General features: G+C 32.8%; 3 protein-coding genes across 3 annotated transcripts; 1 reads left to right on the forward strand and 2 right to left on the reverse strand.

Annotated features, from left to right (window-relative positions):
* Window positions 1–12: 12 nt before the first annotated feature.
* LOC124950016 (RNA-binding protein spenito) lies at window positions 13–5,889 on the reverse strand. Its single transcript, XM_047496066.1, has 2 exons — window positions 5,380–5,889; window positions 13–4,962 (listed from the first exon to the last, which is right to left on the reverse strand). The coding sequence occupies exons 1-2, from the start codon at window positions 5,502–5,504 to the stop codon at window positions 2,775–2,777; spliced, it is 2,313 nt and encodes a 770-aa protein (XP_047352022.1). The 5' UTR covers window positions 5,505–5,889; the 3' UTR covers window positions 13–2,774.
* Window positions 5,890–6,703: 814 nt separating this feature from the next.
* LOC124950023 (zinc finger protein 510-like) lies at window positions 6,704–11,432 on the forward strand. The gene is made up of 8 exons (XM_047496073.1): window positions 6,704–6,755; window positions 6,840–7,010; window positions 7,070–8,655; window positions 8,774–8,952; window positions 9,031–9,212; window positions 9,446–9,614; window positions 9,693–10,332; window positions 10,570–11,432. Exons 2-3 carry the CDS (start codon window positions 6,963–6,965, stop codon window positions 8,060–8,062), a joined length of 1,041 nt encoding a protein of 346 aa, XP_047352029.1. The 5' UTR covers window positions 6,704–6,755; window positions 6,840–6,962; the 3' UTR covers window positions 8,063–8,655; window positions 8,774–8,952; window positions 9,031–9,212; window positions 9,446–9,614; window positions 9,693–10,332; window positions 10,570–11,432.
* LOC124950018 (protein scabrous-like) lies at window positions 7,687–12,497 on the reverse strand. The gene is made up of 3 exons (XM_047496068.1): window positions 11,434–12,497; window positions 10,548–10,887; window positions 7,687–9,893 (listed from the first exon to the last, which is right to left on the reverse strand). Exons 1-3 carry the CDS (start codon window positions 11,667–11,669, stop codon window positions 8,574–8,576), a joined length of 1,896 nt encoding a protein of 631 aa, XP_047352024.1. The 5' UTR covers window positions 11,670–12,497; the 3' UTR covers window positions 7,687–8,573.
* Window positions 12,498–13,895: the final 1,398 nt, after the last annotated feature.

The following is a 13,895-nucleotide window of genomic DNA, read 5'->3' on the forward strand; positions in this document are numbered from 1 at the left end:
GTGCTAGTATGATTTATTTATTTATTTATTTATTTTTTTTTTTTTTTTTTTTTTTTTTTTTTTTTTTGCAAAAAATAGACTTTTTAACCAAACCTTTTTTGTGTCTTCGGTATTTCCTCTCAAGATCCATTTGCCAGTTTCGTTCCCAGGGATATAGAACTACACAATTGAGTACACAATATTGGACTCAATACATTGCAGATATCACAACTAACTATACTTTTTCATAGTATTAAAAACTTTGTAAACCAGAATGAGATGGACTCATAACCCAGTTATATGTCTGCTTGTTTTTGTTTGTAAATATCACGTGTCACAGAAAACACAAATCACAAATTGTTACTTTTATTATTGATAATGAAAACTATAAGGAAAATGATTTTTTTTCTTCATCCCTAAAAAAGAAATAATTTGCAAAAGCCACAAGCACTAAAAATTTGCAATCTATTATGCTTTTTGGTATTTCTGATATCGTCATTTAGCAAAGAACAAATCACAACACCATAATCACTATGAACTTCACTTTTAGAAAGAAGGAAAAAAAAAAAAGAAAAAGAAAAAGAAAAAAATTAATATTGCATAAAAAACTTTTCAAAAAATAAAATGCATTCCAACTTAATGTTTAACACACGAGCATGCATTTTCATTTGAAAGATTGTATAATGTCTTCCCAATATTTATCTCAATTAAATGTTCCATTTAGTTCTCTAACAAAAATTAATCTGTTCTGCAAATTTATCTATTTGAATAAATCTGAATAAAAACTTGATTAAAAATATGCAACACTGTTTATGACATTGTACGAAGATTTGACTTTGGTATATGGATAACGGTATCAAGAAAAGCAACACATACTTTTATTTTTGTCTGCATAAATGTCATCTATTTTTGTTCGATCACCAGGTGTACTTAACCACTGCACCTTCAATCGTATTTGAGTACGGTTTAGATGATACATTGTTTCTGAAATATTTATTATTTTTCAGAAACATTTGTTTGCATCTCCCCTACTCAAAGACGAAGCACAAACACTTTTTTTTTTACATCACTGTACACATTTTCAAAGCCTTTTATTTATTATTATTATTTTTTTTTTAACTACCACCAAACACTGTCCTTTAGATAATACGTCCTCACTTAACATGAACTTTTGTAATCAATTCGGTGATACACAGATGTTACCAACTTTTTACGCAGAGTAAGCATATTCTGTCTCTTCCTCACTATCTTCACTCTCAGACACTCTCTAAACTTTGAAAACTCATGAAACTATGCACAAAATATTTACTGCACAATCACTTAAGTGGTATATCACTCAAAAGAATCTACAGATATAAATCAAAAATCAAGTTCATGGAAATGTGAGTTAAATCATAATACTATGAATCGATAGTCCTTATCTAACATATTTTTTCAAACCAGGCCTTTCACATTCTTCAATATGAATACATAATTTATATACTGTTGTACATTCAAAGGCTTCTTTATTAGCCGAAGAGAGATATAAAAGTTCTCTTTTGAATTTATTAATGCAGCTGTTAAAATGCAGCAACATATGTCCAGTAATCATTTATCATTTTTCATCATATATGTGACTTTTGTATCAAAATGATTTTTTTTAAATCATTATTACTGCAATATGAATAATCTGTCAAACAAATAGATGATATTTAATATATCATTAGGCTCAGAGAGTAATTACATTTCTTCTGTTTATAATAATGATAAGATATTTGAATTCTATTGTCTCAACCAATGACATTAAAGTCAATTCCTGTTGATATAAACACATCTAATAAGACTCTATATAAATATGGAAGTCACAATGTTTTTTGACAGTATTAAAAAGAATGGTAATAAAATTATATACTATAAATGTGAAAGATCTGTGTACAGTAACGTCATCATCGTTAAACATACCGATATATGTGTATAATACAGATAAATTCTTATACTATGTATGTAGTTAAACATTTACCTCTGATTATAAGGGTAATAATATTGTTTTATGTCAAGATTTTTATAGTAAAGATACCTTATTAAAAATGATGTACATCATTTTTGTGATTACTTTAGAATTCCTCACTTCAAATAAACATTACCAAGTAAATGTTGTTGGAAATGTTTTTTGATACAATATAAGTATTATTTTTATTATTTTTGATGAATTTACTTTGATTTTTTTCTGTAAGATGCATAATAATATACTACTATTATTAGAATATTAGAATAGAAACATATATATTATAGTAGAAAATAATAATATTTGGAATTCATTAAAATTTTTCAAACTCACGTTTTAATATATTTTTGTTATTCTGTTAATTAGTGAATCTATTCTATTTTTACTTTGAATATTTAGACGGAATCAAGTGCATCTATTTTATATATTATCTACATATGAGAAATAAAATTAATAACATTCAAATGATATTTACTGTATAAGCACAAATTATCTATGTCCTAATACATATCTTGTTTCATAAATCTTGATTTAAATCTTGAAGTAACTTATTATTTAAAAAAAAATCATAATGGCATAATATACTTTGAAATGATTCTATTAAATATCTCAAAAATATTTCAATCAAATCTGTGATAATAATACTTATATAGATCAAAAAGCATCAATCATTGTTACAACTTCTGTACATCATTCTATACCACCTTACCAATTGAATCAAAATAATACTTTTCATAGAAAGTATTAAAATAATGAAATAATTTTGTTATTTATGGATAAAGCAACTGTTTTTATGTCACTTGTTTAAAATTTAGGCACTGCCACCCTTAACAACAACAATTACCAGGTGATCCTCTTTTAAACCTTCTTCGCTTAAACTAGGACATGTACGCTTCAGGAGCTCTGTAGAGAAAGCACACGGTGGAAATGCATAGAGTACTCCAGTTCCTTCTGTATCTTTATTTAAAAGCGATATAACACCTGCTGCTTCTTTCTGCTTTAAATAAGAAACCAAATTACGAAGTGGTCGTGTTTGAACATTAGCATCATCATTTGTAACAGCTCCACTTGATCCAGCAAGACCAAGAAATATAGCATGCGAACTGGAAGTTTGTATTCTTTTAGATACATCATCTAACTTTGGTTGATCAAGACGAAGACGCTGTGTTATTCGGAGCATATGTTTACCCTCTTCATCTTTCATAAGAGCATCTATTATTTCTGTATCTCCATCTGTAAGATGAAATTTAGCTGGAAATAGTGAATTTTTTAATATTAATGCACCTTGCCAAACTGCAATGGATTTTCGTGCTACTTCAGGTAAGGTACGAGATGTGGAAAGCATTCCTGTGCGAGTATTCTCAGAATCGGAATCTGAATCCATTTGTCTTCTACGTGGTGATCTAGATCTGGACCGATCTACACCCGGTTCTCGTGATAATGATCTTCTTAACCCACGAGGAGTTTCATATTCCAATTCTGGTGGTGGTCTGCGATTTGACCAATCAGCTTCATCACGAAGATAACCTTCGGGACAAGTACCACGATAACCACCTCGTCCACCACCTCTTCTTTCATGCCATGGCGCACTTCCTCGTCCCCGAAATCCTCTTGGCCCATAACCAAATTCACTTTCAGGACCATAAGGATCATATGGTGATTCATAATCTACTAAGCGTGGTCTAAAATCTGCATTATCTTCAGGGTATGATCTAGGTTTAAAACCAAAACCAGGTGTTACATCTGCAAAATCAACTCTTAATCTTCGATCAGGACCACCAAGAGGAAAACCACGCATTTCTTTTACAGCAGCCTGCGCAGCATCGATAGAGTCATAAAGAATATATGCATTACTATCACCTTTTATATAATCAATTTTTTTAATTGCTCCAAATCTGTCAAACTCTCTTTCTAATTGAGGTACTGAAGTCCAAGGACCTAAACCACCAACCCATATTCGTGTAGTGGGAGTCGCTTTACCATATCCTATCTTGCATTGAAACTTTCCTATATACTGTCCAGAAAGTTCAACTTTGCATCTATGAGCCATATCTAATGTTTGGAATCGTACAAAAGCATATGCATTTCCTGTTCCTGGTGGTGGTCTTTTGATATCAATATCATCAACAATACCATATTTACTAAAAATTCTACGTAATTCTTCTTCAGTTATATTGATTTCCAAGTTACCAGCAAAAAGAGTTCTAGTTGCAAGAGGGTCATCTTCCGGAGATACATGATGGAGATAATTTGGGAATTTATCTTTCTTATTTTCAACTCGTTCAAATCCATGAACGGGATGACGAAGCATCATATGTCTAGGTGGACCATAATGATGAGGGGGACCTGGGTGAACATGAGGCGGTCCATGATGAATGGGTGGCCTAACAAATTCATGATGAGGTGGTGGTATTGTTTCTCTTCTCATTTCACGATGAGGGGGTAAACCTACAGGAGGCCCATATACGCGTTCATATCTATCTAATGGTCTGTGTCTATCTGTTGGACCTGGAGATCTAGCATAATACCGTTCATAATCTGGTGGTGAAACAGATCTTTGTCTACGATATGTATCAGGTCTTTCATAGACTGGTTCTACCAAAGCTACTTTATCATACATTATAATTCGTGGTTTAGCATGTTTTGCATCTCGTGCATCTTCCGAGCTCCTGAAGCACACATAAGCAACGCGTTCATCTAATTCATGAGAAATTCTTATAGAAAAGTCACCAAACTTTTTGTATTCTCTATACAAAGTATCTTTAATTACTTCATCACTGGCTTTTGGATGAATGGAACTGACACAAAGAACTTTATAACTGTACGGTCGTTCTGGTGGCAAATCACGAGGTGCACGCAAATAATCATCGCGATGGGAACTTGACTCTACATAACGCGCATGTGATGACGCTCTTGCTGATGGACTAGGGCTTCTAGCACCTCTGCTACGTCGTCGAATACGTTCCGGTGTGATCCGTTCATCACTTGAATCATCATATCTATAAATTGATAAGAATATGATATTAACTAGTATAAAAAAAAATAAAGGTATGACAATGATACGTATGATTTGCATTCACCTAAAAACAATAATATTTAATAAAATAAATAGTGTCATTCCATGTAAAAAATAATGTTACAATACACACACACGCACACACGTACACACCGTACGCACGCACACTTAATATAAATATGTAAAATAAATTTTAACTTATCATAATTTAATGTAATTTTTAATTTAATCTATAAATATTATTTAATACGTAAATATAAATTAATGTATAATAAATATTAAATTAATTAAACAATAATGGAGACATTGATAGAAAGTATTTATAACGTCAGAAAATACAAGATTTAACGAGGAGACTGTAATTTACTTGAAATATAGAGGAAAAATAACTAATGCTTACCGTCCCATGGAAGATCGACTTCGTTTCACCCGAGGAGGCGGAGTATCACGACTCGAACTTCTTTTCATGTTGTTGCGGATCTTAACCGTAATTTTATGTCGGTCGTCTCGCGGAATCCCAATCATCAACGCAGTTTAATGTATCGAAGTAAAATAAAGAAGAAGAAATAATATCTTCGCACAATCTCGCGAATAGAGAAAATGTTTAGATATCAGCGTTCAGTATTTTTTTTCAAATCAGAATGTCTACCTTCCTCTCGAAAGGATACACAAAATGGCGTTTTGATACTGTCTTCAATTTCTACGTACTTCCGTTTGCAATATGCTTTCGTTAGAATTTTAAACTTATTAATTTAACATCATTATTATATCAAGCTAATAAATATTAAGAAATAATTTACGATAAGAAAATGTAGTTAGATGAAATTTAACGTATGCAAAGGTAAGAAAATCCATATGGTTGTTCCAAGCAGTTGCAAATACGACGTATCATACGGCACAAAGAACTATCATTGGTCGACATATAATAGCTTCTTTTCATTTTATCGACATGCTTGTCGATGTAAATAAATCTTTTTCTAATAATCAGGCAGAAAACGAAGATACATATCTTTTTTCGATCATTATTTGCAAATTTAAAAAATATCATTTTATATTTATATATTCATAGAAATATATCTGAAATTAGAAAATATACTACATGTTGCATCACTAATAAAGAGCGCTAGTATCGCCATCGTTTGTATTTAGAATTGAATTTCTATGTTAAATGCTATGTCATTGTCGAAAAATAATTCTATAGTCCACTTGTGATTTATTTGCAAGATCGACTGACGACTTGTTCATATGTTTTTTGTATTGAATAAATAAATATTTCGTTTTAAAGTAGATTATATTAAATGGTATTTGCAATTTATTTGAAACATTTCAGTGAAATGTGTGTTGTGGTTCGTGTTTCTTTTCTTTTCTTTTTTTCGCAAATAAAATATTTATTTAATCGTGCAGTACACGTATATATGTTGAGTAATCCAACAATAAAATTCCTTAACCTTGTTTCCCAAAGATTTGAAAATTTTTCGCGTGCTTCTCATAGAGTCCTTTATTTGAATGTAAGCCAATGATTATAATTATTTTTTATACAAAAATGCCAATTCTCTTGTCCTATTGTCGACACAACATTTATGTTAATAAATTTTAAAAAATTTTTGAAACAAAATAAATTGAGTAAAAATATTTCTAGTAAATAAAAATTGTGATATGAAAAAAATGGAGAATGTCTGTAGGTTATGTCTTCGAAAGGAAGAAAGTATGTTGTCTATATTTTCTTTTGACAACGAAAAACTACGTTTACAAATTATAAATTGCTGTTCTATAGAGGTGAATATTTTATATGAATATTGTATATATTTCGTATCAAAATTTCGTGCTAAATGTATATAGTACTACCATTACACGTTTCAGATATCAGAAAACGATATATTACCTAAATTAATATGTATAGAGTGTATTACAAAATTAGAAGCTTTTCACGAATTTAGAAAAGAATGTAAAAAATCTGATAATGCATTACGTGAATATTATAATATGGAATTAAATGTTGGGTTTAATTTAAACAATATTAAAATATATCAGGTATGTAATAAAAATATTTTTTGTTGTTGGCATAGATACTGGTAGATATATGATTTCAGGATATTTATGTACAAACGGACATAACAAATGCAACATTTTTTCAAAGAATGGAAAAGCCTTCTTTATCCACGCAAGTTAAAAAAATAGAAAAACAAAATAATTTCAATATGTATTTTAATACTAACGATGATCATAATCAAGATGACAATGCAATAATTAGCTCTAAGTATTTAGATCATGTAGTTTCAAATAGTTCTGATAGTCAGAATTCTTTTGAAACTAATGATAAGCCACAATTACAATACAAGTGGACAGCAAGTATGAGAGACTTAGAAACTGTCGGTATAAGAAAAAGCAATCGTTTAAAAAATAGACAGATTTCTACATGTAATCTTTGTAAAACAGAATATACATCTAGAAAAGCATTACTCGAGCATACCAAACTTCATATCAATGAAAAAAATATCAAGCAAAAATGCAGTAGAATATTTAAGTGTGAAATATGCAATATGTCATTTAATAAAAAACTCAAACTCAATTTGCACTTGCGCATACATGGTAAAGTACCATCTATAAAAAATAAAAAACAATATTTATGCGATGTTTGTAGTAAAACTTTTGTATCTAAATCTGGATTACAAAGGCATCTAAAAACTCACAATGATTCCAAACCATATGCTTGTGAATTTTGCAATAAAACTTTTATTATACTCAGTTACAAAAAGAGACACGAAAAAACACATAACGGCAATAAAGATTTTGTATGCCATATTTGCAGTGCAGCATATGCATCTCCTAATGGATTCAAGTATCATTTAAGACTTCATACGGGAGAAGCTAATTATCCTTGCGAGGTATGTGGTAAATCTTTCAGAAGAAAAAGATACTTAAAGGAACATACTTTTACTCATACAGGAGAGAAACCATTTGTCTGCAAAATATGCGGATCAGCTTATGCTAATTCTGGTACTCTTTTTGTACATGAGAAAAAATGCAAATTTAGACTTACTCGTGATAATACTGTATCTATGAGGAAGGAAGAACTCAAATGAAACTTGAAAAAGTTTTAAATATTACATAATTTCCTAAGTACCTGAATTTTATAGTTAATATGTGTCTTCCAAGGTTGTTCTTTGTCTAATTTATCAAATATCTAAAATGTATTCAATTTATTTAAATTAAAAATACTTATATATATATACATTTATATATATTACATATATATATATTTACTTTCACTCTGATCCTGTTTGTAACTTTGTATTAAGTTCGATTATATCGTCTGGCATCGCATGCATTCAGCTATACAATAAATTTATTTACAATGGACTTAATACAATTCTTTGGTATTAGAATAGCGAAGAATTGAATGTCTTGCAAATTACATAAAATAAATAAATATTTCAAGTTTTTGCAAGTACGTGAAAATAATATTAACGTTGTCGCCTATTGAATTCTGACATTCAATTTTGCGAAAAAAAATGAAAGAAAGGCTGCTAATATCATAATTAGTTGGCCCTTAATAGCAAAATCGATTAAAGGTAGAAAATGAATCCAAGAAAATTATCGGCAGTTCTGTTTTCTTTGTATCGCCATTTCTGAGGAAGCGATAGCCATCCATTCATTCGTGTTAGATTTAAACCAAGTAAGCCCTAACGAGTATTTACCATTTAAATTAGCATGCTGACAATGGCTGAACCACCAGCCACCGTGATAATTAGCCGCGCAATCGGTGGAACTAATATCCATGTCTCTGTCCTTAGCACTGAAGGCCATATTGTTCTGATAGGACAATGCGTCGGTTGCATTTCCGGAATAACCGGAAACACGGAGCTTATAACCGGATTCTTCGGTATCAACATTGAAGTATTCATATTCTGCGTGCCAATGTGTACCATATATATCCATCAGATCGATTTTCAACCTGCTGCAATTGTCTCGGGTAAGTCTATGAAGAGCTTCATTGCCTATCCAAAATTCATTAACCGGTGAACCAAAACCCGCTGCATAATCGTTCCAGGTACGATCGAATTCGATCATACCGTCGATGCGTCTTGAGATAACGATCCATCCCTTATGACACGAGGCTAGTAACGGTGCACCTGGACCAGGTGCAAGGAGAGTAAGGCCATCTCTTTCGTCGCAATTACCTGGTAAGGCATCGACGATCAAGCGATACTGATCTTCCACCTGCTCAAGCTCGTGAGTTATGTTGCTTGCTTTTTCTATAGACGACGATAAGTCAAGATGATTAAGGGTATCGTTGAGTGAATCAATAGACATTTGATGTCTATCGCTTCTTTCTTGGAGCTTAGAGGCACTCACACTGAGCGCCTGAACAGCTCTTCGAAGATTCGATAATTCTTCTCTAGTCAACGACAATTCAGCTGCTTTTCTCGCGGCGTTAATATCCAATCTTGCGATTTCTCTTTTAGTATCCGATCCATTACCATCGACCTTGTCCTCCAATGTCTGTACAGTTTCAAACAATTCAACCATCGTTTCGCTAAGTTTACTGGTCGAGGACAATTCTTTACTCATATTTTTCAAAAGTAGAGATAATTGTTCCTGAGCGGTCTCCAAATTAGCTACACGACTATTCAAGTAATCCTGATTTTCATATACCACTCTCTTCTCTATCATACCACGTTTCCTCGATACTAAAGAAATTTTATGTTCTAGATTTATGAGACGTTCCTCTATACGATGTACCAAAGGTCTCGAATAGCTATGCCTTTTCCTATTTTCGTGCAGCACTTCATTTTTGATTTCATTGTCTTTGCGTAACTTGTCCTCGTGTCGATGAACGGAAAACCGATGGGATCTGTGCTCGTTTGGTGTGTCGCATTTCAATGATTTCAATTCGATCTGCATAGTACCGATCTAAACAAACAAAAAGAAACTAAATTAATTAGATAATTAAATATTGCAAATATATAAGTGAAAGATAAAGAGAAATACGATGATGAATCGAGTGGAAGTGTTCGAAAAAAGAGATGAGAATGATTATTGGAATGCCCAAAAAGAAAAAGGAAAAAAAAAAGGAAAGGAATACGAAACATCTGCTTTTGTCGAAAGAGCGCAACGAACCACGACACATACTGGGCCTACGTGGTATTTATTAACATGGGTGGAACGAAGAGGGCATCGCAAGTGAAGGGCCTGTAGAGAGGGAGGAGAGAGGGGTCGATGCTGCCAAACGAATGGAACGCCGGAATGAAGGGGGCCGATATAGCGAGGAGCCAACGGCGGCAGCTGCCGGCCGGTAAAACGAGAAACAGAAATGGGGAGCCACCGGTTGCCGGCTGTACGAACACGGCAGGTGCATCTCTTGCGTCTTTCTTTTTTTTTGTTATTGTTTTTTTTTTCTTGTTATTTTTTCCTTCCTTTTTTTTCTTCGAATAAATACTAAACATGTTGATGCGTCAACGTGTCCCTTATGTTTACGTATACGATAAACGTCTTCGTAGATCGTATATTCTTAATCGTATATGCATATAAATAGTATTTTTTTATATTTTTTTTCGATATTATTACCTGACTGGCGACATCGGCGCAGGTGCGGGACAGCTTGCTGGCACGTTCCTTCATAGCTGTGATGTCGATGCGAATTGTCCCCAGGGCAGCTTCGAACTTGGCAATGCGACCACCAAGATTACGAATGCCTCTTCCTACCTCGGCAACGTCACCCTTCAAAAGGGATAGCTCGCTTCGCATCCTTGATCTTTCTGCTAATTCCTCACTGGCATTTCTTGTTCTTAGAACTTCGGCGACTTCGCTCTGCAACTCGGTTACTGCACTACCTAACCATCTCACCCTCAAACGCTCGTTTTTCGCCTCGTTGCCACTTCCGCCTCTTAGCTCATTTACTTCTTTTCTGTAACGACCGTAACAATAGAAAATAGAATTGATTTTTCTTGGTATCAATTTGTTAGTTAAATTTTCTTAAATTATCTCTCTCCCTCTTTTTCGTTTCATCTCTATCTCTATTTCTAGTGAGTTGAACGCTTTCTGAATTCATCGAGCATGCATGTTTCATTAGAAAACTTAGTACGCAGACGAGTTAAAGATTAATGAGTATAAGAGGTCATTGCTATCTATAGAAAGGTTTATCGGGGGATGTTTGTTTTTTTTTTTTGTTATTATTGTTTGACAACGCACACGTATCGATTTGTATGAATTTTCTTTTCTCTCTTTCTTTTTTTTTTTTTTTTTTTTTTTTATTACATAAATATACGAACTTACACCATATAAGAAAATAAAAAATCAACAAGGTGGTAGCTTGCTTGCTTGGTTGTCCGCGCGTGCTATCGATCGTACGAGAATTGAAAAGAGTTACGATCACAAAAAGAAAAGAAAAAGTAGAAAAAATATAGAAGAAAAAAAAAAAGAAAAAAAAAGAATGGAAAGGTCTGTTTCTCACCTCAATAAGTCGACTTCCTTTCTTAGTACAACCAATTCCGTATTTTTCTCTATGGCATGTTTCAAACTCTCTTCTAAGGCATTGTAATCCTCTTGACGATGATAAAGAAGTGCGTTAACTTGTTCTTGCAATAATTTCACTGTGCTCGCAAGATTTTCGTTATTTAAAGGGACTGTTGCAACACCGTTGATCGTTTTCAATATAGCAATAATCGTTAATAAACACAAGGTCAACATCGCGTAGTTAATAATGTTTACCGCGAAAAAGATTTATATATAAATATATAAACGTTGAATGCTCGAAATCACTATTGTTGTTATCAATTACGTCATTAAGGTCATTACATTGAATGAAATATCTATGTGTATGTCACGGACTACGATGGAACTCGTGATAACTAATAAAAAATAAGTAGTAAAGCACGTAGAATTCTGTCTGTATTCCTGGACTCTCCAAGACTTACTGGCGTCTCTTCGACGAGGTACGCGTGTATTATATCCGTTGGCTGGACAAAGGCATCAGGGGGATACCAATGTGGAGCAGGTGTTCGCCAACACCAGGCGTCCCAGGTATAACATCGTTGTGTCTCTCGCCTCTTACTCTCGCGCGTGTACACCCTCTCTCCTTCTCTCCTCCTCTTCCTCCTCCTCCTTCTGCTCCTCCTTCTCCTCCTCCTCCATCACCACCACTACTACCACTAGTATCACCACCACCACCATTATCACCACCACCATCACCATCACTACTATCACCATCTCCTCTTCCCCTTCCTCTTCTATATGCTTCGTTTCATTCAGCCCCTGCTCTCTAAGATCGCCTCCTCCTGTCTACTTTACTCTCGAATGTGCCATACGATTTGCCCTTTCGTACTTGAATAATACACACTATTGAAGTTAATCGTACAAATCGTCGTAGTACCTACAACACGAATACCTTTATTTCCTCCTCTTTCTAACACTATTACACAGGATTATTAAAAAATTTGATTTTTTCTTGATTCTCCCGTTCGGATTTTATTCTAAAATTTTTATTTTTATATATTAATTAAGAGTTATGAATGGGAAAATTTTGTAATATGTTATGTTTCTTTCTTCTCTTTTTTCTTTTTTATTTATTTTGTTTTTAGGGATAGTTTAGTTCATTCATAATATTTTTGAAGAAAATTGCTATTTTATTTCTTTTTTTTTCCCTTTCTTCTTCTTTTTCTTTTTCTCCTTCATCATCATTTTTTTCTTTTTATTTTTATCTCGCAGGCTCCTCCACGCGCACGCCACGCGACATCGATGGCCGGCCTCCGGTTCGCTCGTGCGGAAGATGTAAAAGAGGAAGGGAAGAATACTCAAAGAAAGGAAGCAACTTCATTATACTCGTAATCTTTTGTACCCGCAGGTAAAACACACGAGGATATTTTTGAACTAAAAGAAAAATATTTTAACGATCGAGTTACATAAAAAAAAAAATAAATCATGAATTTTACATAATATTTCAATATATCCTATAATAATATAAATAATAAATATATAAAATTTCATATTTAACGAAATACTTATATTGAAAAAGCAGACAAATTGCTCGTTAAATTGTGTTAAATTCTCTACCTAAGATAGACGATGGACAACTGTTCTTTTTCGTAAAAAAAACTTTGTGATGCGATGTATGTATATAATTTCTTGTACTTAAAAGGTTTCATTAATATTACCGTTACAAAATAAATTGCACATTCTTCTTTTACATGTTTGAACAATTGGTAATACGATATCAAATGTAAACGTAGAACGTAAGTAGTAAGAGAGAAGAAGAAGGGTGTTATAACCGAGGCACGCGCTTCAAGGGTTCGATGAAAGAAAATGAGAAGAGAAAAAAGAATGGTGCGTGCTTGTGCATTATAACCACCAACTCGGTCTATATACGTATGTTAGTGTACATATATACATATATATATATATATATATATATATATATATATATAATTTAAGTTGTATATATGTGTGAATGAACGGCATACCCGATATGCTAAACACGAATCCTTCTGCCACGCGCCGTGTGCTTGCTCAACCGTAGGAGATCCCTACTAGCTACAACCTAATGGCACACGACAGACTGCAAATGCATCTCTCAGGCATCTTTATGAACATCGATACCCTTATAAAATGCATTTCGCACAGGGCGAGTTCGTTCGCTATACAGATCAACATCTTTTTCTATTGTCAGCTGGTAAGCAAGTTTTCACAGAAACGTTTCTTTTTTTTTCTTTTTCTACCTGCTCAAAATAGTTTACATTTTTCACATTTTTTCCTCGAAAAAAAAAAAAAAAAAAAAAAAAAAAAAAAAAAAAAAAAAAAAAAAATACTACATCTACGATCGATCGATTGATATATCGAAATTATAATCTCTTTTAATTTAATTATCCCTTAAAGACATTTTATTAAATTTGTTTTACAATTTTACTACAGATTATTGTT

The sequence above is a fragment of the Vespa velutina genome, chromosome 6 (assembly GCF_912470025.1).
Source record: "Vespa velutina chromosome 6, iVesVel2.1, whole genome shotgun sequence".
NCBI lineage: Eukaryota > Metazoa > Arthropoda > Insecta > Hymenoptera > Vespidae > Vespa > Vespa velutina.

Excerpts from the sequence above, each read along its gene's own strand:
- LOC124950016 (XM_047496066.1), bottom strand. The coding sequence starts at position 5,504 with ATGATTGGGATTCCGCGAGACGACCGACATAAAATTACGGTTAAGATC. Across the intron at positions 4,963-5,379 it reads AGTCGATCTTCCATGGGACG|ATATGATGATTCAAGTGATG; the intron begins GTAAGCATTAGT and ends ATCAATTTATAG.
- LOC124950023 (XM_047496073.1), top strand. The coding sequence starts at position 6,963 with ATGGAATTAAATGTTGGGTTTAATTTAAACAATATTAAAATATATCAG. Across the intron at positions 7,011-7,069 it reads ACAATATTAAAATATATCAG|GATATTTATGTACAAACGGA; the intron begins GTATGTAATAAA and ends ATATGATTTCAG.
- LOC124950018 (XM_047496068.1), bottom strand. The coding sequence starts at position 11,669 with ATGTTGACCTTGTGTTTATTAACGATTATTGCTATATTGAAAACGATC. Across the intron at positions 10,888-11,433 it reads AAGGAAGTCGACTTATTGAG|AAAAGAAGTAAATGAGCTAA; the intron begins GTGAGAAACAGA and ends CGGTCGTTACAG. Across the intron at positions 9,894-10,547 it reads GCGCCGATGTCGCCAGTCAG|ATCGGTACTATGCAGATCGA; the intron begins GTAATAATATCG and ends TTGTTTGTTTAG.